At 35.5% G+C, this 24,030-nt stretch overlaps 1 protein-coding gene across 6 annotated transcripts in view; it reads right to left on the bottom strand.

Annotated features, from left to right (window-relative positions):
* GRM8 (glutamate metabotropic receptor 8) overlaps positions 1–24,030 on the bottom strand; it is a 710,606-nt gene that overhangs the window by 259,711 nt on the left and 426,865 nt on the right. For 5 of the 6 annotated variants that reach the window (XM_023639611.2, XM_023639609.2, XM_023639610.2 and 2 more), the window contains exon 7: positions 16,255–16,455. In XM_023639611.2, the coding sequence (XP_023495379.1) occupies positions 16,255–16,455 (201 nt within the window). Of the gene's footprint in view, positions 1–1,086; positions 1,207–16,254; positions 16,456–24,030 lie in introns of those variants that run through there. The other variant, XM_070265032.1, reaches the window with a different exon arrangement.

Here is a 24,030-nt window from a genome sequence, read left to right on the forward strand (position 1 = left end):
GATATGAAGTGGCAAACCTGGGACTGCCGAAATGGAGCACGTAAACTTAACCACTACGCTGCCAGGCTGGCCCCCGAACAGGCTTGTTAATCACAGTGATTAAGTAAACATATTCCCTTATCCATAAAGGGAAGTATTCAAAATCTTAGAGAACTATGACTGGATAACGATTTGACACTTAACATTTTATTCCTAATTCCAGTCAATGGAGAGAGATGGATAAGCTATTATTATTTCAAAGAACTCTTGAAATGTGCAGGGTTAATTTTTACATTGGGTTGCATCTCTAAGCATAGTCCCCTGTGCTGTCAAATGGGACCACAGATCACCTAAGCTCACAGACGGGCTGTTCAGAAAGAAGTATCTAAAAGCTGCAGTAGAGTGCTAACATTTTAAAATAGCACATTACACTATTCTGCAACCACATCACGCCTAAATTATGATGCTCTAAAAATGTAGTAAAGAAGATGGATGTTGGTCACAATACTCTGAACATTTCTGATTCCTGTTGCTGTCAATGCTTAAGCTTTAAAGAAATAATAATAATATAGGCTATGAACTGGCTCCTGAAACATTTCATGTAAATGCCAGCCAAAGTTAACAGAAGCTCAAATGTCATTTGGTTTATCCAGTCCCTGTTCAAACATAGGAAGCAATTCAAAAGTTCGACTCTTACCCAATCTCTATAAAGGTAGAAAATTTATCTTGACATTGGTAAGGAAACATATCTTTTCTTTCCATTGTATCATTTTATTATTTTTTGTTCACTTCCTCTATTTCTATAGAAAGAGAGCTGTGTGTCTGTGTGTGTGTATGTACACATATGCACACACTCCATTGTAAACTTACAAGCTCCTGGTATTAGGAATTCACTTTCTAGTTAGAGCTGTTGCAGGACTTAAAGCTACTCGGCTGAAGCCATCCTTGAGTTTGCTAAAGGTGTATTTTCATAAGCATTTTGTCTGAGGAGGTTGCGAGAAAATTTATGGACTGGTTATTTTCTGCTTCAATACCAATGAAACACATCGCTCAAAAACCAAAAGATGACTTCAAGTAACACTAAAAAGAAAAAAATAAACCTCAACATGAAATGATGTGTGTTTATTCATATATTAGCATATAATTGTCCAAAGCAGCATCATTTAAAATTTGCATCTGCAGGCCACTTTAAAGCTTCAGGTGGTTCAAACAGATGAAGCACACAACCTGTATAAAAAGCAAGTATTATACAAACGTTGCAATAAAAATAACATTTTTTTTTAACACTATCTTATTGCTTGTGCCTATGCTGATAGACAATGTTTAAGAAGAAAAGAAAAACTTACTCACCAAAATCTATTAGGTAATTCCAGGCTTTGACAGTGGGAAAATGCCATCCCCTTCCCTCACCCCAAACAGTTTCTGTGTATAAGAAGTGTCAGTCATCTCTTTGATTTTGGTTGAAGCATATCTAGTAGCATCAGAAAGACATACCCAACTAATTCTTATTTAAGTAATACCTGGAAAAAAACTTCCTGAAATGTCAGTCTGAAGCTTCTTTACAAAAGGCAAGAATCATCTCAAAAGATAGACACGGAGACAGAAAAAATCAGAAAGCACTCATTTCTGGAAATGGGTGCAATGTGCAATCAAGAACATTGCAGTTTCTCAAATGCCTGTTAGTACTCTAGAATTTATTGACTCTAGAATTTGTGACAACTCTGCATGTTGTCATTAATAGCTAAGTCAGGAAAAACAAGCATGTTTTTTGCCCTGGTAAAATAAAAGGATTACATGCTAAAGAGAAAAAAGAATTGCTAAGTCCTATACTGATGTTTTGGGTATTTGGGAGTTATTCCAGAGAACTTGCTGGAACAGTATAATTTCCTTCTCTTCAGTGTCTAGGACTGAGACTGATGGAATTAGGCAATTAAGGGTTATTTTTTCATGATGCTGATTAAAATTGAAACAGTCAGGAGAATGCTGCTTCCTGGAAGGAAAAATATACTGTAGGAGTCATATTTAATGTCCACATGCATTAATCAAGTGCCCAACATCTGGCCAGTGTATAAGTCCTATGTAGCAATATTCTCACTGGGTAGTTTTTCAATTCAACCTGATTAATTTCATTTCTTTCATTAATTTTGAAAATATTATATTTATGCCCCTTCAGTCACAATAATCACAAAAACAACCACAACAATGATAACACACACAATTATATTTTGGCTGTAAAGAATTTTGACTTTACTTCTAATGATACTCAAAGTACTAAGTGTGAACAAAATTCATTAAGGAGTTACCTGAAACTTTTCTATAACCATTTTCTCAGATTCACGAAAAAATAATATTCTAGAAGCTCATTTTAGCCAATGCCAATACTGAGATAAGACCTTTAATTTTTAAAAAAATGACAGGTTCAACAAATGGTGCGGGAACAACTGGACATCCATAAGCAAAAAAATGAATCTAGACACAGACCTTAGATATGGTGATGACGTTTTAGATACAACACCAAAAGCACAATCCATGAAAGAAAGAATTGATAAGCTGGACTTTATTAAAACTAAAAACTTCTGCTCTGCAAAAGACAATGTCAGGAGAATGAGAAGACAAGTCACAGACTTGGAGAAAATATTTGCAAAAGACATGTGTAATAAAGGACTGTTATCCAAAATATACAAAGAACTCTTAAAATTCAACCATAGGAAAATTAATAACCCAATTTAAAAATGGGGAAAAGATCTGAAGAGACACTTCAAAAGAATGATATACAAGTGGCACGTAATTGTATGAAAAGATGTTCAATATTACATGTCACTAGGGAATTGCAAATTAATACCCCCATACACCTATTAGAGTTGCTAGAATCCAAAACAGTGACAACACCAAATGCTGGCAAGGATGTGAAACAATAGAAACTTTGATTCCTTGCTGGTAGGGTTGTAAAATAGTACAGTCACTTTAGAAGACAGTTTGGCAGTTGCTTACAAAGCTAAACATGTTCTTATTATATTATCCAGCAATTGCACTCCTTCGTATTTACCCAAATGAGCTAAAAACTTAGGTCCACACAAAAACCTGCACATGGATGTTTATAGCAGTTTTATTTTTCATAATTGCCAAAACTTGGAAGCAGGTAAGATGTCCTTTAGAGATGAATATAAATACACTGTGGTACATCCAGACAATGGAATATTATTCAGCGCTATCATGCCTTGGAGAGACAAGGAGGAAGCTTAAATGCCTGTTACTAAGTGACAGAAGGCAACCGGGGAAGCCGACATACTCTATAAGTTCAATTATATGACATTCTGGAAAAGGCAAAACTTGGAGATAGTAAAAAGATCAGTGTCTGCCATGGGTTAGTGGGGAGGGTGGGATGAAGAGGCAGAGCACAGAGGATTTTTAGGGCAGTGAAACTATTCTGTAAGATATCATATTGGTGGATACATGTGATTATACATTTGTCAAAACCCTTAGAATGCACATCAAGGATGAACCCTAATGTAAACTGTGGACTTTGGATGATAATGATGTGTCACTGTAAGTCCATTGACTGTAACAAATGTACCACTCTGGTTCAGTAGGTTGATAGTGGGAGAGGCTGCATGCGTGTTAGGGCAGAGGGTCTGTGGGAACTCTGTACTTTCCACTTTACTTTGCTGTGAACTTAAAACACTCTAAAAAATAAAGTCTACTATTTTAAAAAATGATGGGAACATGACCAAGATGAGAAGCTTCTTGAAAGTAATATTTTTGTTACCACTTTCTAAGAAATTGTAGGTACCATATAGAACTTTTAATTTTTCATATATTTTAAACCGCATTAATAGATATTATATGTTATTCTATAAAATAATTCATTGGGCTTTAAAAATTAAATTCTGAATACCTAACAAAGTAAATTTAAATAATTGGATCTAGTGTTAATACAGAGAGAAAATGGTGGGAATGTGCTTTACTTCATCTTTATCAAAAATTGCAGCGAAATGAAGCCAGGCATAAAAGAGTACGGATTATGTAATTTCATTTACATGAGTACAAAAGCAGGCAACTCTAGTCAATGCTGTCAGAAGTCAGAAAAGTGACTACTTGGAGAGATGTGTAATGACAAGAAGGGAGCACAGGAAGGTTTTGAGGAACCAGTTGAGGATTTTAGGCTTTGATTGGGTGTTCTGAATACTGCGTTAGGTGTTTTCAGTTTGTAAAAATTCATGGAGCTATAGACTTATTGTACTTTTCTGTATGTATGTTTACTTTTTTAAAAGTCAAAAAAAAAAAGCACTAAACATGGTTCTTCATGTCATTAAGTTTTGATTGAAGCAAAGGGATTGAGATGAGGGTATATAAATTTTTATGTAAGCCTGTAGTTTATATAAGGACATAGAAGAATGAAAAGGAAGTTAAGAGAGCTTAAAGGAGCTGGGAGGAATGGACTTTGGGATGCATTGTTAAACAGCTTAGAATTTCTTGGTGTTACTCATGATCTAATATAAATCATAGGGATATCTATATAACTAGATAGCTAGGAAAGAAAAACAGAAGATCTGAGGAAAATTAGAGCTATCGTAAGCAGGATTAAGAGCAAATTGGGAATTAATAAGTATCTTTCTGAAAGATTTGTACCACATCCCTTTTATCTGCCAAAGTGTATATTTTCATTTCTATCTTAATTACTTTAAAAAATGAATAAGGCTTATGACTTTTAACTAGCTCTATCATGTGCAGTCCACTCGTCTCTGTTCTGTGGGCGTGGACAACTGAATGGATTGTGCACTGGGGCAACAGTTTTCTCTAGTTGAGTTGGGTGCGACCAATGACCTCGAGCTAAATTCTTTGCACAGGTCGTAGGTGTCTACTTCGCAGCCTATGTCTAAGTGAGTTTTCGATGAGTTTCCTAACAGAGGAGGTGTATTGTATTCTAGTACACATTCCCTGAATGCTATTCCAAGCAAAAGCCTCCACCTCTTTATCTATCAGGTTATTTAACTGGGCAAAACGGATTAGTATGGCCTTTATGTCCTCTTATTCCCATACCTCACCCTAAGGTGCTAATAAGAAACAGAAAGTTCAGAAGGTGATTGCAACAGAAGAGAGAAAAGATTAACCAAAAAGCTTAATCAACCTTGAAAATAGACAAATTAAGCCTTGAAGAAATAAAAAAATAAATAATTTCAGACAACACAGTATTCCTGCTTCTAAGAGACTTACCAGATGCTTTGAAATCTAAGGTATGTAGGGGAATGTGTGTGAATAGGTGTGTATTTGGGGGCTGTTTATGTGCATATGTTTAAAACTCAGTGAACATACAGAGGCTTTATTCTTGTCAGAGGGCAGAAGGAAAAAATAACAATTACCATTTATTGATTATTCACAATGTGTCAGGTGTTGCACTAAGCCCTTAACATGAGTTATCACATTAAATGCCCACAATAACACCACAAGATGGGTATGAATATTATTCCCATCCAAAGACGAGAATATAGAGGCTTATAAAACTTAAGTGACTCATCCAAGGCTTCACAACCTAAGTGGGAGAGCTAGAACCTGAGTTCATCTCATGTCAAAAGCTCATGCTTTTAGCCACTTGCCACTATCTTGATTACTGAGTGGTCACAAGAGTAAATAGAGGAATATTGGGAAGAAAAGAGGACAAAAGGAGAGGAAAAGAAGTTTAAGATATAAAGGAAGATGAAGTAAGGAAAAGAAGTGAGAAATGGATGACAGATAAAACACAAAGAGCATGGTTCAGGAATATAATAGACATTCAATAAACGTTTGTTAAATGGACTTACATAACATATACAAATAGATGCCGTAAATACACACTCCCTAAATTTAAAAAAATAAAATAAAATTTGGTAATTGTTCTCCTAGGTTAGCTACAGACAAAGGTGTTTATATGCTTCAAAAGGTGAGTTATTTTATAGTCATGATTTTTGAACACATTCAAAGACTGAGAAAACCAAAATCCCAAAAGTGTAACAATTAGGAACCTGAATTAAAAAGAATTTTCTCATTCATATCCCTCATTTTCAAACTAACTTCTTGATTAAACTTTAATGTAATTATAAGAGTTAATAACCTTAAAGAGAAAAATAATCAACTCTCCATTACAATTTCTTGTAGATTCTTTCTGAAGCAAAATATAACTAGAAAATAATTACCCCTAATAGCAAAGGAGCTATCCCATTAAATACTTTTCATTTAAAAAAAACTACATAATTTTGAGGGAAACAGAAGAAATAAGAGAATGAGCCTGATTTGATCTACTCTAGACTCATCAGATGCCCACATCAGCAGTAATGTACTTTTTCATTTACTTTGAGAACGTTATAAAAACATTCACATTTCTGTTCTTATACCTAAGAAGCTGACACTTCTGGGAAAACCTTGTTGATTGGTGCCATGGAAGAAGCATCCTTTCCAACTTCTGCTTTGTTTTCAATCCTACTAGTGATCCTTGTATGCAGTGCTTTTTAATTCTGCATCTTTCTAAAGATGCTCATGTCCTTAGTCTCAACCCACCCATCTCATCATCTTTATGAGATGATCCAAGTACTAATTTCATTATATCTCTATTGACAAAATATTCTCTGTATTTCACGCAGTATATTTCTCTCTCTATTAAGCACTTTCTATGTATTATCACCTTACATTTAGCTTTCACAGGAACCCTAAAATGTATATACTATTATCATCCCCATTTTATAGATGAGGAAACAAAGACTTAAAGAGATTTTGTTACTTGACCAAGATTACAAAGTAGTGAGTGGTGAAACTGAATTCAAACTCTATCTGAGCATAAAGCTTGTGCTTCGATCACTATGAAAAATACAAACTATTAAATGTAAACTCCTTCAGAAACTCCCCACCACCTCAAACCCTTTCTGCTCCTTCATCTGTTTCCTCATCCTTCATTGAAGGCTCCTTTCTCCATCCCCTGTTTAGACCCAAGGCAAGCCCTTAACCCTCAATTACTGAGCCCATGGCACCCCATCTGTTTCTAGGATTTACTTATCATTTATTCCTAATTTTTAAGAACATGATAAAGAAGTTCAGGAATTAGAAGAATAAAGAATGAGTAAAGGAAACGCAGTGCAGTGGGTGAAGTCGAGTAGGACCCTAGGAAGAATAAGGCAACTCCATTGATTTGCCTCCAGCTTCGATTTGATGCTGACTCTGCCTTTGCCCACATTTAATTCCTAATATATTAGGGAGGAAATGAGAGATTAATAAACCTTGTCCTTCATGACTATAAAAGAAATGTGACTTTAAAAAACTCACAGTTTATCACATTACTCAGAAAACAGAGGCAGGTACAATTACACTCTTAAACTTCATGATGACTTAATTTGTAAGATTAATATTTTATAGCCAGCTCGAAGTTTCCTTAATCAGAAACTGAAAAATTACCTAGTTTCAAATAAGCCTATTTATCTCTACATATTCAACTTTGCGTATATATGCCATTCACTTTTTAAAAAATATATACATACTTCTAATATTTAAAAAAACGTATAAATATTGAAGGAATTTCTTCACTACCTGCAAACCTTTAGCCTCAGGAATAAATTATATAATGTACTTCCTCATTATTAATAACAATTTTTTCAATCTTATTTCAAATGAAGTAATTATCAAAAGGGGTACTTACATTTAAGATCAACAGATAATCACTTCATCATGTTTGACTTTGCTTTATCTCATTTACTAAATAAGAAATACTTAATCACAAGGAAATTATGCATCATAACTTCTAGAGATGACATTTTATGTCACCTTTTCCATTTATTCATATTTTATATCTCATTTCCTACTTATAGAAGCCGATAAAACATAAAGTCGTGTCAAGCCAATTTCTTCAATGGTATTTATACTAAAATACTGAATTAACTCTAGTAATGGAGTTGTCACAAAAAGTTACAAAGAAACATCATTTAGGGAAGTTAAGACATTTCTCAAAACGTCTTAGTTTCTGGTCAAAGCACAGTGCCTAGAGCAGAGCCAGCATTCAAAGTGCTCTGTGTTTCCTTCCTCCCCCTTTCACTCCTTTCCATTCCATTTATACTTTCCTTTTCCTGTTTGAGCACTATTGTCTCATGGGGACCGTTGGAACTGTCTCTTAACTTCGCATCCTTGTCTTCAATCTCCCTCCCTCCCGTCAGCAAATTGCTGCCATGGGTATTTTTCTAAAACACAAATCCCAGCACTTTGCTGTCCTGCTCAAAAAGCTTCAGTTCTCTGTTGCTGCTGTGTCGCATCCAAACACCAGAGTCTGGCAGGGATTTCTAACTAGGCCCAAGTTCATCTAGCCAACCTCCTTCCCAGGCTGTCCTCATGTTAAGGCTCTTGAATTCTGCTACTGTGGATGCTCAGCATTTTTAGGATGCATGCTCTTCCCTGTCTTCCAGCTATGATTAAACTGCTTTGTCTGCCACGAATACTTTTTCCTCATCTCGTCCACCTGAGGAAATGTCTCTTTCCCTTTGTAATTTAAATCAGATGTCACCTGCTCTCTGCATCGTATTCATTGAGCTGCCTCTTACGTAGTTTCCTAATCTCAGCCTTACGTCGTGTTTGTAAATGTCCCTGCCTCTATCATATCATTTATCAAGTTGAATTACTGTTGGCAATATGTTTGTGTCCTCCTTTGTTAAGCTATGACATTTGACAACTCATAGAACCAAATTTCATTAATCTTTGTATTCTTGATGTCTAACACAGAGCCCTTTTATTAGGTACCTTATAAGAGTCCCAATAAAATGTATGTGGGATAAAAGAATTATCTTAAAAGATAATAAATATAAACAATTTTTAAAAAAGACAATCAGAACACTGATAGGCATCTATGTTTTAAAAATATATTTGTATCTTTAAAAGAATATGTAGAGAATTCAGAGTTGGAAGAGACCTCAGGGATTTAGGTCATTTTAGCATAATCCTTCCATTTCAAAGGTGTAGCTAAGAGGTCAAGATGGGCTCCTAACCCACAGCAAAGTAGTGGCAGAGCTAGGATAAAGTCTAGAATTACAAGACGCAGTCAAGGTGTTATGCCACTATGATATATTGTTGGTGGGTTTAACTAAAGGCAAAACAAAATTGTGATTTGTGCTTTCTTGCTTTTTCCATAAACTTTTGTAAATACAATTATTTCAATATTTTCCTTAGAAGATATTTCTAGAAGTAATGATACATGCTGAGCAAATACTCTCTGAAAAAATTACACCAATATCCACTCTTACCAAGCATATTTGGACGAACCAATATAATTTCTTTTTAATAATTGCTATCATAATTTTTAAGTCTTTGTAAATCTGATAGGTGGAAAACAGTATTTTGTTGTTGATTAAATGAAGTTTCTTTGATCGTTAGTGAGGGTTAACATTTTTTCAAATGTTTATTAACATTTAAAAGTTCAGCCAATTGATTTCTTCAAGATATCATAACTTCAAGATGTCAATATGGGTGGTTCTTTTCATATTTGAGATAGTAACCTTTGGTACAACAACCCAAATCTATCCCCTATTTATATTCTATTTTAAAACTGTGTTTTGTGATAATTTTTAATATTCAAAAGTGTTAAAATTTTACGAAATCAAACATTCTGTTTTCCTGTTGTAATTTCCTTTCCTGATTTTAAGCTTCCCCATTCAAATCTGATAGACTGTCTTCCATATTTTCTTTTGTTTCTTCTTTTTCACTTAACTCTAAAATAGATTCCAAATGAAATACTCTCTGATGTGGAGGAATCGTCTTACTTGATTTTACTGTAAATTAATAATCAGTTAATAAAATGCCCTTCCCCACTGAGTTCTAACTCCACATTTATCACACCACAGATTCATATGTGTGTATGGACATAAACCGATTTTATATATACTACCATTATGTATTTCTGGCTCTTTCTACCTGGTTCCATTTACCATATGTCTCTTCTGGTACTAGTTCTATACCAGACTGAGTATGGTAGCTTAGCATTATGCTTAAATGGTAAATGTTAGGTAGGAATAACTTTTCCCTCAAAATCATTTTAGTTATTTTTACTTATTTATTCTCACAAATTCCAGAAGATACTCCTTTGTCATTTTGGTAGGAATTATACAAAGCCCAAATACAGATTTACTCAGAAAAGATTAACACTCTTCCTATAATTAGTTTTTCTGTCTACAAACAAAGAATGTCTCTCAATAAAGTTGTCTTCATATGGGTCTTTCATATTGTTGAGTTCAATTTATTCCAAGATATTTTAAATATTCTTTGCAAAGGAAATAGTTTCACTTCCCATATATTAGTCAATGATTTCTTCCTAGTATGTATGAAATCTCTTAATGTTTTAATATTAATTTTATTAACATTTAAGTACTTCTAATACATTTTTCAATTTATTGAGATCAAATCATTTGAAAATAATCATAATACTACTTTTTTCCTTTTTAGTAGTAATCTCTGTTATTTTTATTTCATGTTCTATCACACTGGTTAAAATTTATAGAATATTAATAACAGTGGTAGTAGGACTAATCCATCTCTTTAATGGGAATAACTATTAATATATAATTGGTTAAAGGCTGAGAGAGATATGCTTTATCATGCCAAACATTTATTCCATTTCTGGTTTGTTTACATTTTTGTACTTGTAACAGAAATGAGGGTTACATTTTAATCAGGTGGCTTTACAGAACCTTGTGAGATATTTATCATTGTCTTATTTGACCTATTAGTGTTTTTACAGTACATTTCCTAACATTAAGCCATACTTGTTTCTTTTAAATAGCTTAAAGGTGTTTTATGCAAACAGATTTGCCTCAAAATCAGAGTATAGTGTTCAGACACTCTCAAAATTGTCTACTTGGAAATTTTTCAGTAATTCCCTGAAATCAATAAGGATTCTAAAGAAAAGACGATGCTGATAAATTCCATCTGTCTCTGTGATCAGGCAAGTGTTTACATATTTTCCTTAGAATATTGAGCTGCGAAATGGTTAGACCACTACCTCACTGCTCAATTTAGGGAAGCTGCTTCATTCTCTTGGTGTCAGGAAATTCAACCACAATACGAAGGCTTACACTAAGTAATTCCAAAGCTGATTCCTCTCTCAGCTTCTCACAGATCCTATGTGATCCCTAATCATGTCTCCTCTAGTCTAACAAAAACTCACCCACCTAAAGAAGCAACAAGCCAGAGAGCACAGCATCACGTCTCTCTCAAGTCCTCACCTCTCTGCTCACTTTCGTTAAATGTGCTCCATAAGTCAGTTATAGAAACAACCTAAATGTGCCTTTCACCCCCAGGGAGTACCCCATGACAACCAAGTTTGTACTACTTTCTCCTTGCCACTGATAATTTGGAACAGATCTGACACCCAACCTAAGTTTGGCTAATGAGATTCATGTTTCCAAGAAATTGGAATTGGGATTTAAAAAATACATATATGTTATTTTAGCAAGTGCCCAGAACAAATAGCAGTTAAATTCTAGAAATGTCGACGACCTTCTGCTACCTACCCTGTGAACCTAGAAGTAAAGGAAACCAATATAAAGAGAACCTAACAAAGCAGACCGATGTTTGGATTTCTCACAGGTGTTTAGTCCTTTTAACCAGTTCTTTTCTTAGACACTTTTATATTCTGCCATGGGGTTTCTTGACACAGCGTTATAAATTCTTTCATTTAGTTTAAGTAAGCTTAGTTGGTTTCTGTTACCTACAATCAAACAATCCTGATTAGTATGCGGCTGTGTGTGCCCTACCCCTGACATGAGCTCAACCAAAAAGAAAGGAAGTAGGAGATATCCCAAGAATTCTCTTCAACGCTTTTTCTGTATGATAAAAAATGTTCTCCTGGCAACAGAAAAATCTTTGATTCTATACAAGATGTACAGTATTAATATTTTATTGCCTATAGGCCAGACCAGAGCAAGGAATTGACATCGTTGCTTAAGTTCCTGAAAAATCAGAACTCCTCTTCTTTATTTTATGTTTTTCTTTTGATAAATCTTTGGAGTTAAAAAATTTATAGAAATAGTGTTTTGTTCAAATGGTAGCAATAAAAGTAATCCTAAAAGGCAGGTCTTTGTTTCCCTCTGGCTCCCCAAGTAGAGAGGAGAGGTTGAGAAAAGTTGTAAGGAACACATGAGTAATTCCAGATAAGCTATGACTCAGAATGTGCTTAAAATAAACATGCAGAAAATGGTTCACGTACATTTTTCCACTGATGAGAAAATATCAGTTTGAGAGATTGAATGCTATCAAACCACCATTGTTGTTTACATCTTTGATGTCAAATAGTACTTTGTAGTTTAGCAGTTTGGCTAAATATTTCACCTTTAATTAGTTGCTTTGTTATAGAACAATTCTGGCCTGAGATACTAATCGTTCATCATTCTAATTCTAACATGATCTTTATGTTGTCAATTAAACAATAAACTAGAAGAAGCATGACCTTTTAAACCAAGTATCTTTAAACCATTGCTTAATTAGGCATACCACACACAAGGTTACAATCTCAGCAAGACCGAGTTTTAAACAAGTCTCTTGAATTTGATATACCAGTGGTCTGTGCAGCATCCAGCTGCTCAGGCTGCATCACCTCCTGCTGTTACAAACTGGAAGAGTCTTCCTCCACACCAGTGACATGGTTTTACTATCCAAAACTAAAAGGGACCACAAAAAGCAATTTGTCCTGATATCTCATTAATGTCAAAAAGAACCAGTTTAATAACAATTTTATCTACAGAGAAATTACACTTTAGGGTAGACACAATTCAACTTTTAAATGGGTATTACTACATAATTCTATCCAATGGGTCAATTTTTTAATTACTTGAGAGTACATTTTGTAGCTCACTGATCCTGAGAGAAAACCTGGAAGGCTACACTGTACAAAATTGACAGTTGCCTTATGAAGTTCATTCTTTGACTACTGGCAATAGCTATGCTAAGAAAACTTTTAATACAGAATAATTTTTTGTTGTTGAGCATAGTAAGTAGCTCTGGGTCTCGTCAAGCACATTCTGGACTCTTCAGCAGATTCAAAACTTGTCCTGAGGAAACCGTGGTTTGGCCACTGGCCCCCTTACACTGCCAGCCTTTGGGAAGTGGGTTGGCTGTCTCACTAGGTGAGAACACTGGTCATCACCAACACAACCCACTCAACTGGTATGCAATTAACAACATACAATAGCTGTTAGAAAACACAAATTTCATATGTCTGTTTTCAGTCTCTATGAAAGCCCTGCAAAGAGCAAGGATATATAAGTCTGTTGGTTTGATGTGTGCTTTATATAGCTATTGGGAACTTTCAAGGTACCTGTAGGACTGGCAAGAAGGATTAGAGGAAGTGGAGTGTCCAAGGTTATAGCCACCCCTTCAACCCAGCAGTTCTTATTTTAACTGATTGAAATGTTAGATTTCTGAGTAGGATTCCTTTGAAGATAGTGTTTGAAAAGCAGAGTATAAGGGAGATACTCTTCATTTATTATTAACAGAGTATAGTAATCCACATATCATCAGAGCTCGAAAGAGTCATAAATCTAGGTCAAGGAAGATTATCTCCTTCCTCCTTGAAAACTCTTTTAATGAAATATCCTTCAGTGTTACAAGCATTACATTCTTAGCTTTGATTGTAGGTACATATGCAAAACAGCCAAAGAGAAGGATTCTGCTTTTGCTGTAAAATTTTGTTAAATAACATTGCTTATTAGGCTGTCCAAGTCCCATAAGATACATTTCTTCTAGAAATAATTTCCAAGAACATTCATTCTCTCCTGAAAAAATAGGTAGGTTTGCTTCCATTATATAATGAAACTTACATATCCCATTGCACATCCCTTTACGCTTTGGCTGCTTAGGAAACTCAGAACTTAATGTAATCCTTCATTCCACATTTGCTTCTTCCTCCTTCAATGGTTTTGATGGTGTACTTCTATTTGAACAGCCCTATGTGTCTTTTTATCACAAACAGGCCAAGTATTAATAATGAATGAACACTAATAGATAAGCCAATAATGAAATTTTAAAAAATGATGAACATCCTGAAAATCAAAAGAATTACATGTTCCATGATAATTTGCTTATGCTCAGGTCTCTTACCCTCAATCATCAACTACTGAAACACAGCCAAGTTTCAAGCTATTAGCAAAATAAATCTCCAAGGAGCTCAAAGAGATTCTCTTTTAAGTTCATACACTAAAATTCATGTATTTTACATGATCCTCATCTGGCGCATGCTTACCTTTGTATCAGACACAGTTCTATTATGCTTCAGTGCGCTCCTATTGCTTTCAAGATGAAGAACAAATCTTAAAAATGACCTATAAGCCCTCACATGATCTGTCTGGCCCTGCCTACTCTTCACCCTTACCTCGGACACTCATCTCCTTCAGGCTTTACCTGACTCAAACTCCCTAGAGTTTCCTTGATTACAAGCTCTCAGTCCAGCACACTCCCCTTTTCAGCACTCATTGCAGATTACATAATTTACCTTCCTTTGTGTGTCTTTTTCATTAATCTCTAAATTCCCCAAGAAACTCTAAATCTCATGACTGTTTTGACTGTTTTGACTGTTTTCACCAGTAATGTATCTTTAGCACCTATCGCAATGCTTAACACATTGATTCATTCAATAAATATCTCATGACTAAATTAATGAAATTTTATGTGTGGTCCTCCGTCGATACAGATTGAAAGAAGTAAATAATGGAAGGGATCAGACCTAAAAATAATCACAGCAACAGCAGTCTGGTAATATAGAAGAGGAAAAAACAAACCTATAAAAAGTGGACAGAAGAACTCAGAATCATTGAAGTTAGAGGCAAATTGTCTTAATAATCATTAGACATTAAGACATTTTTTAGTAGTTTTTAATAGCATCATTATAGTACAGCATGGTATAATGACTGAAGTCATCAGGGAAGGGTTTGTTTTTTATCCATGGTTAAGATAAGAGAGAAAGTGACAATTTACCTTTAAAATACCTTAATCCACTGTTTCTTTAAAAGATTTCCCTATCTTCTAGAGGTGAGCTTCAGTTATTGAGAAAATATATTCATTTGCTTTCCTCTTCCCACCTCCTAACAATTTGGATAAATGAAGTATTCCCCAACCTCACATTAGGATAAATAACCTTGTATTATAATGCTCCTCTTTTGCTCAATTTGATAACTGCAAGAAATTATTTTCAAATTCCCCTCAGTATTTATATTCTTAAAAGGATTAATGTTAGATAATGTTTCACAAAAATTCGGCTGAAAAAGAGGATACTCTGTGTTGAATAGAAACCAAATTTTGTCTCATGTTGCCTGAAAAAGCAAAAGAAGAAGTTTCCACTTGAATTCTAAATTGAAGATGACCTTGTGCTTTTTTGAGAAAGGCTGGCAGCCGAGGTCACTGGAGTGTATTATGATGGACAGTGCAGCGCTGTGCGTGGCTCAGAGGCATGTCCATTGTGTGGATTACAGCCAAACAGAAAGAATTAGACAGCTCAGGGCATTCTATCACTTCATTTGAAAATAATGGTCAAAGTCATGGGCAGCAACCATTACAACTTTCATAAAAGAAGAGCAGCATTCAATAATTCCATCACTTCAGACAGGCAGTTTGGCTATTCTCAGCCAAACACTAGGAGTCCAGCATATTCCGTGTCAATTTCTTATGACACTCACAGAAGCAGCATTTCTGCTTCTGCAGTAGGCAGATCTCATCTACACTACATTGTATGTAGTTCTATCTCACATGATGCAGCTCATAGCTTCAACCTGCCCAAATCATTGAAAGAAATAGAAGGAAAATGAAGACACAGAAGCTTAACACAGCACTCTTAGAATGTAAATACACAGCAACGCCAAATCACCCACTCCCCTCAAGTCAACTTACTGTTTTAACAACTTAAAATCAGTTTCAAAACAAAATGTCTACCATTCCTTCTCTAATAACGGCATGAACAAAACATTTTCAAAGAAATCTAATCTGTGGTCAATGGTTCCAAATGAGCCAAAGTTATTCCTGAAATAGTGATATTTAAGTAGAATATTTTGATTGATAGAGGCTTATTTTTAACTTCTGCTTCTTTCAGGAGAAGATTAATGGTAGCACAAAAAATATGTTTGAGATTTAAAAGCAGGTGGAAAAACTCACACTTCTGATTAAAAGGGGAACAGCTTCTAATCCTGCATTCTCCACTCTGCTTGAGGATCTTCTATATATAGGAGGAAAAAAAACACGCCCTGTCACTTCTAAAGTATTTAGAGACAAAAAAAAAAATTTGTAACTTACCGTTAAAATTTACAGCCCGAATATAACCAAGCAGCTCTTTTCCATCAATGGTACTCATTCGTGGGCAAAGGCCAACGTACCCAGGGCAGAGATCTTTGTGCATATTGTGCAGCGCATAAGCCATGGAATACACTGCATCAATTACAAATTGGACCTTGCCTTCCTGTTCATACGATGAATCCCGCGCAATTCGCTCCAGCCCTGCAAAAGAAAAAGGGAAACCATCAACTGGTGTTGTTAGACTTCACTAAAAGATGGCATTAGGGCTAAGATTTCCATCATCTGAGGCACATTTAATGAGACAAAACTATTCGATTTTACTCCCGATTATTATAGTCCTACACTTACTGAGTCAGATTTTTAAACTCGGGATTGATTTTTTTATTTGGAAAGAACAGGAACTATTTCATTAGCAACAAAAGCTATAAAGTAAATAACATATGTATAATTTCATTATCTTTATTTCCACAGTATTGAGTCCTTTTATATTATACATCTAGTAATTACATAACATTTTGGTAGTGACTTGATCTTTTAAGTAAAGTGTGTAGACTGTTGTTCTTTTCATCTACTTCAGCTCCAGGAGCATCATTTAATTCGTAACCCAAGGTAAGGTCGTTTTTTCTCCCGTCAGGTCTGTTCTTGTTTTGAATGTGCTCTATTTGGGAAGGCTTTTTGTAAATATTAAGCGACAATATTTCCTGAAGTGAACCTGGCTATCTTTAGAAGAATAATTCAATTTATTTTCTTCTTTAACTCAATTTTCTGTTTCATTTATTTATTTATTTTTTAAAGACTGGCACCTGGGCTAACAACTGTTGCCAATCTTCTTTCTTTTTTCTTCTTCTTCTCCCCAAAACCCCCCAGTACATAGTTGTATATTCTAATTGTGACTGCCTCTGGTTGTGCTATGTGGGACGCCCCCTCAGCATGGCCTAACGAGCGGTGCCATGCCCGCACCCGGGATCCAAACTGGCGAAACTCCAGGCCACCGAAGCGGAGCACACGAACTTAACCACCTGGCTATGGGTCGGCCTCTATATTTTATTTTATTGTTTAATTTGTTTCCAGTTTTATTGAGATATAATTGCCATATACATTGTGTAAGTTTAAGGTATACAACGTGATGATTTGATATTTGTATATATTGCAAAATGATTACCACAATAAGGTTAGCTAACACATCCATCACCTCACATAGTTATTTTTTTTCTTACGGTGAAAACTTTTAAGATCTAACCTCTTAGCAACTTTCAAGTATACAATACTGCATTGTTAACTATAGTCACCATGCTGTACATTAGATTCCCATTAATTTTCTATTTTAATTTGCTATTAAAAAGATGTAGAGCTCTCAAAATTAAGTGTCATTCAAAATAACTGTACCTATGTTTAGGCATATCTAGGGCTGAGAATTGACATTGAGGATTACTCTTAGCTTGGTGATTATCATTTAATATGTAACAGAAGCATAGAATGAAAAATAGAAGGTAAATTCAATGTTAAAATTAGATGATGTATCATTGATTATAAACCAACATTCTTATTTTGCAGATGAGGAAATCGAGACTCACGGAGGTGAAATTTACCGAGGGCGCAAAGAGCAGATATGGGAAGCATCCCCCGGTCTCAGTCTCGAAGCACAATATTCTCTCAATCCCCAGAAGAATGTAGTGGATGGCAAGAATGTTAGGCATACAAGAAAAAATTACAGAAAGAACATCAAGGGCTTATTAATGAGACCAAAAAGGATCTCCTCTCACCTCCACATCTCTCCAAACCTTATACACTCGGTAACACTTAGAGAAACCAAAAGCAAGCATTTGAAATTTTCCCACGGACGTCAGTTAGTAACTTTTAATAAACAGTCTTTAAATTCAGCAAATATTTCATTTCTTCACACTAATGCACATCTCCTCTGAACATTCAGTCTTTTGCACTAACATTCTAAGGTAACTTGTTTGCATTGCTTCTCCGTAAATCCCTCTGCTGCAGACATACACACACACATTTCTTCTGTGAACATTACTGTTTATTTATCTGATTTTGTTTTCTTTTGTGGGCTTTAAAGAAAAGACAGAGGATCTCCATGTGTCCATTGCTACAGGGTGGGGTCTGGACAGCAGGCACAGAATTGGCAGATAATGTCCAAGTCAAATTGATTCTAAGAAAGTAATAACCATGAGAAAATTAAGGAATTTGGAAAATGCCCACCATCTGTAGAATATATGTAAGAGCTAGACATGTATAAATATTTTATATTTTTAAATTTACTCTATCCCAAAATGTTAATTTAATATATTATGATTTTATTTTAATCCCACTGTAACCTTCTTATCAATCTATGAAGATATTTCTGAGCACTCAGTAATTGGAATAAAGTTATATATAACACTTTCCTGATAAACTGCAATAGAGATGCCCCAACTTAATAGACACACTCTTCCTTGGCTTTTCCTAAAAAAAACAAAAATCAACTTTTTATAGATAATTTATGGATTTATATTCATTCTCAAATACCACACTGTCTTATTAAAGGGAAATATTTAAATTTTTACTAGTCAAACTATTTATCTCTTTGACTGTTGGTTTGGGTGAAAATTAAACATATACAACTTTGTACATTTTTTTTTTTAAGATTGGCAGCTGAGCTAACATCTGCCAATCTTCTTATTTTTTTCCCCTGCTTCTTCTCCCCAAAGCCCCCAGTACATAGTTGTATATTCTACTTGTAGGCCCCTCTGGTTGTGCTATGTGGGATGCCGCCTCAGCATGGCCTGATGAGCAGTGCCATGTCCGCACCCAGGATCCGAACCAATGAAACCTGGGGCCCCCGAAGCAGAGCGCACGAACTTAACCACTCAGCCACCGGGCCAGCCCCACATTTTTTTCTTTTAAAGTTCAGAAGGCTGTCTAGTGACTATTGTCACACATGAGTCAATGGATGCTATAAGTCTTTTTCCATAAATCAATGTAAGTACATGATGCCAAACAAAAATACTGAAACTATCACCATTTCTAAATTTAAGAAGAAATCATTTGATTTCTTTTCAGGCTGCTTAGACATGTCTTTTCTTTTCCCTAACACTTCAACCTCATGATGACAGAAGATTTTACATGAGCTGGAGTTTGCTGCTCACTTCCTATATCAGCTTCCCTCCTTCATCTAAAAGAGGAATTTAGGAAGCTGACATGACTCATCAACTTAATTGGTCGTAAAATTTCACTATGCTATAGTTTCTAAAGTTAGTGTTAACGTATTGCTATAAAGTGCTAAATACTGTCAAAGGCTGTATGTCAGCCATCCGTTTAAAACACTGATTATAAAGTTGTGATGTGTTTTAGTGTATAGCTTAAAATTAACAACATACAGCAAAGTGCACAGTGGGAGATGAAGTCAGCCTCATAAATTTGATAGCAAGATTGTTTTATGTTTTCATTAACAAAATCTAAAACTCCTGACAGTATCCCATGTTCCTGGAACACACGGTAAATCCTTATTGGTCCAAGCAATACCACGTGCACCTCAGTTAAGGTCTTTGCACATCATGGTGTGTCGTCTAGGGTTTCATTCCTTCTTAGCAAAAAGGCAAATTGGCTCAAGTTTGCAAAGCATTGTGAACATTACAATGTGAGTTCCTAAGATGAGCCTGATAGGAATTTTAAACTCTTTGATTGATACATAGTTGTTGAGCTTTGCTTTCTAAGAATCTCTCATTTCTCAGGATATAATTTAGTTTTGTAAATTGAGATGTTAGGAGTTATTTTCTTTTTCCTGAGATTATGCATATAAAGCTTCTACTGTTAATATAGTGATAATCTAATGAACAGCTGGCCAATTCAGCAGAAAAAAAAAGGAAGTCATATCAGTCCTTTTATTCCTGGGAAAGCAAATGTCAATTGGTTGAATTTCTTACTACAGCCTTAGCATGTAGTAGAACTAATCTCACCCTTTAAATTTGTAGTTTTAAAAGTATTTATTTAGTTCCTCTCTGACTTTTTCTTAAGTATGCAGCAACTATTTTTTTCTTTTTTTTGGTAAGGAAGATTGGCCCTGAGCTAACGTCCATTGCCAATCTTCCCCTTTTTGCTTGAGGAAGATTGTCACTGAGCTAACATCTGTGCCTGTCTTCACCTATTTTGTATGTGGGATGCTGCCATGGCATAGCTTGATGAGCAGTGTGTAGGCCCACACCTGGGATCCGAACCTGTGAAACCTGGGCAGCTGAAGCAATGCTTACTACTACGCCACTGGGCTGGCCCCTAGCACAAAGCAACTATTTAAATAATTGAATCATTTCTTGCAGTTGTTTGGAGAGGATGGTAAGTGGGAAGAAGAGAATCTGTGAGCTGCCATGAATAAATACATTTATGCATATAGGACCAAATTTAAAAGTTATTCTGAATTGCACAAGAACTCTGTGTGCTTCACTGCTTGATACACCAGGGACAAGACTGTCGTGCTCTACCTCATGCTGTCCCAATACTCACACGTATGCAGTAACTGCAGAGGGAGTGACTGAAATCAGTGAGAACCACGGCAAGAATCTCATCACACACTAAAAAGTAATCGATATCAAGGTAGCAAACATAAGTCCCTTTTACTGATTAAACTGATTTGGTTCCAAGGATACAATAGTGAGAAGATGGGAAAGAAACACAAGCACGTTCAATTATATAAGAATATTTCCTAAGCACTAGGATATGCAAACAGAACTTGTGTATCTCCCTAACTGCAGAGGGATGAAAACATGCGTCCTGCAGTAAGGCAGAAAGACAAAGTGACTGATGGATTCAGCTGGCTACAGGGGGAAGGGGACCAACCAGTCAGGCAGACCTGAATTTGGGTCCTAGCTGCACAATTCAGAAGGAGTGTGACCTTGGACACTTTCCTAAACCTCACTAAGCCTGAGCCTTCAACTAGGAAGACTGCCCACTGGGGGCTCCTTGATGGGGTCCCCCACGTCTCCAGCCTCCTCTGCTGGGACCACTCCACCTCTCTCTGCTCTACCTTCAGGTCCTTGAAAATAACATGAGATCTACAAACCACAGGCCCTCATTCAGATGTTTACTCTGTAACTTTCTTTACTCCTTCCCAGACGTCTCTTTCTCAACCTCCAAGCGTCAGGTAACATGTCAACTCAAGTTAGGCTGGAGGAGTAGTGATATTTAATGAATTTTTTCCAATTTAGCAGCCCAGATAAGATCAAAGAGCATCTTAAATGCTAGGTTTAAATACTGAGTGTTGTTCAGCTGGAAACAGAGCCCCAAGACTGGCATTTAAAATTATTTCTGGGAATGATGTACAAAGTAACCTGAAGCAAACATGTTGAAGGTAGAGATACAAGTTGGGAGGCAGGGTACGTAAAGAGAAGAAACAGGTGGAAACGGTGGAAAAGAAAAAGAATGAGAGAAAATATATTTCAGATGTCAAATTGACAGTATTTTGGCACCTGAGTAAATATGGGAGCAAGGGTTGGAGGCAACCAACAAATGTTAGAATAAGGAGTTGAGGCTAAGTAGTAGAATATTGGCACCATTAACAGAACTTGGAAAATCAGGTGAATAAGAAGGTTCAGTTTATGACAGTTCCCCAACTGCATCAAGATCTCAGTTAAAAGGATTGATTTTTAATATTCTGTAGTATTTAGTACATCTTCTAACATAGTATAGACTTTATATAGATATGTTGAATTATTTAAAGAATAAAAAGTCCAGATGTTTAGAGTAATCATGTCACAGTAATATGATTATTTATTAATAACATTACAGTAATTTAAGCCACCTTATGCAACACTGACATAAGACTAACAATCTGAGAAGTCAAAGACTTGCGATCTAGTTCTAAGGCCGTGAGCAACTGACTTTGTGTCTTTGGTCAAGTCATGATCCTTCTGGCATTTGTTTACTTCTCAGTAGGAATTAGAGGACTGCACAAGTTCTAAAATTCTAGATTCTAGGGCGTGTTCTCTTATTTCTGTTTCCTCCTTACACTCTCTAAGGTCACTTGAGGATTGCATAAGGGTGTGACTAAACAGATACCACTAAACTCAATTCTTCAGAACAGTTTGGAATATCCAGTAACTGGGCTGCCATTGAGAGATAGAAATTCTGCACTAACCAAAAATATCAAATGTCAGTCTAGATTTTTTTTCCTGCATTCTCAGTCTGGTTAACTGAGTCACTGCATTTTCATTATTCTTAGACTTGAGCTATATGCTGTAACTGGTTCCTCACAAAGGAGAATATTTTTCAGTTCTTTTTATTTTGATCCAATGGTTAAAGGAGTCAGTTACGGAAAATAAGGTCAGAGAAGTGAAAGGGAAGAAGAAGGATATAAATAATTAAAATGGTCAGGGAACTTCACAAATATCATCTCTTTAATCCTAAATTATTTCTCCTTTTTTTTCTTACAGATCAAGGAACTAAGACTCAAAAGTTGAATAACTTACTCAAGATCACACAGTTGTGCTGTAAATGGTAAAGTCAGGTCTGACTTAAACCCTCTGCCATTTACTCCTATACTTCCTCCTCCTCTGTGAACTTCTCTTCGATTCTTCCAACTCAGACTTTGCTTTCACTTCTCTAAACTCCCGTTTAACTTTCAGCCATTAGATCCATGATCAGCTTATCTCCTAAGTAAAATAATAAGTAGAGATTCTGTGTGTGTGTGTGTATGAATCTTTAAAGACAGTAGTGGAGCAGGAATTAAAGAATATTACAAAATAATGTATAATTTTAAAGAAATACTGACTAGTAAATATTAACAAATGACAATATATTGAAGTGTACTGAAAAAGGGAAATACATTTCTACAACTTTGTAAGCATTTTTCTGAGTTACAAAATATTCATCTAGCTCATGAATTTCAGCCATACACCTGAGATAAAATTGGCATGAAATGGCTGAAATTCATAAGCAAGATGATTGGATATTTGTGGTGAAAGCCAAAGCTTATTAATAAAGCTTATAAAGTTATAGCCATAAAAATTAAGGAGTATTTTAGCTTTGGAGGGTGAGAGTGTATGTGTGTGTGTGTTTACACATCCATAGGATTTCTCTAGGAAAAGAACATCAAGCTCAAAAGAGAATTCCAGCACCTAAGGTTCTGTTTTATGGATTCTACAGTAGACTTTGTCAAGGATCTGCATAAACAGATGCATTAGACTAATGAACTACTTTGATCCTCAGCCTTATCTATTTACAAAGGCCAGAGAAAATGAGAAGATAAGGGTCCTCTCCTGAAAATCACTTGCTCTCTATCTTCTTCTGTAATTTAAATGCAGTTCCAAGAACTGAAGGCTCTTAGCTGACTGAGGAGACATCAGGAGATACTTGTAAATCAACCGCTGAAGAGTGCTACATCAGCCCACAATATTGTCTCCTTTTCTCCTTTTTGTGCCTTCCAGGAAATGTAAAGTACTTCAGGCAGGTGCCAGGTGTCCCCTTCAGGTGTTAAATTTTCTATGCAATGCCCTAGGGTTTTCAAAACACTGAAAAACCTAAGGTAAGTGGCAAGTAAATTTAAGAGTGTACCTTCAGGCAAAACAACCAGTTTAAAAGAAAGATTTCCAGAAGAGGAAGTTATTTCATAGATACATCCCTAAGTCCCCAAACAAAGAAAAGGCATATGATTAAATTCAAACAGTTGTATTTTTTTACATAATCATCTTAGATCATGCACATGTGAGAGAAATTTTGATTCAAAATAGTGTAAAAACCGTTGATAAATACTAGTATTAGCTCAATAATTAATAGTACAGTTTCTCTCTCATC

The sequence above is a fragment of the Equus caballus genome, chromosome 4, assembly GCF_041296265.1.
Source record: "Equus caballus isolate H_3958 breed thoroughbred chromosome 4, TB-T2T, whole genome shotgun sequence".
In the NCBI taxonomy this organism is placed as follows: domain Eukaryota; kingdom Metazoa; phylum Chordata; class Mammalia; order Perissodactyla; family Equidae; genus Equus; species Equus caballus.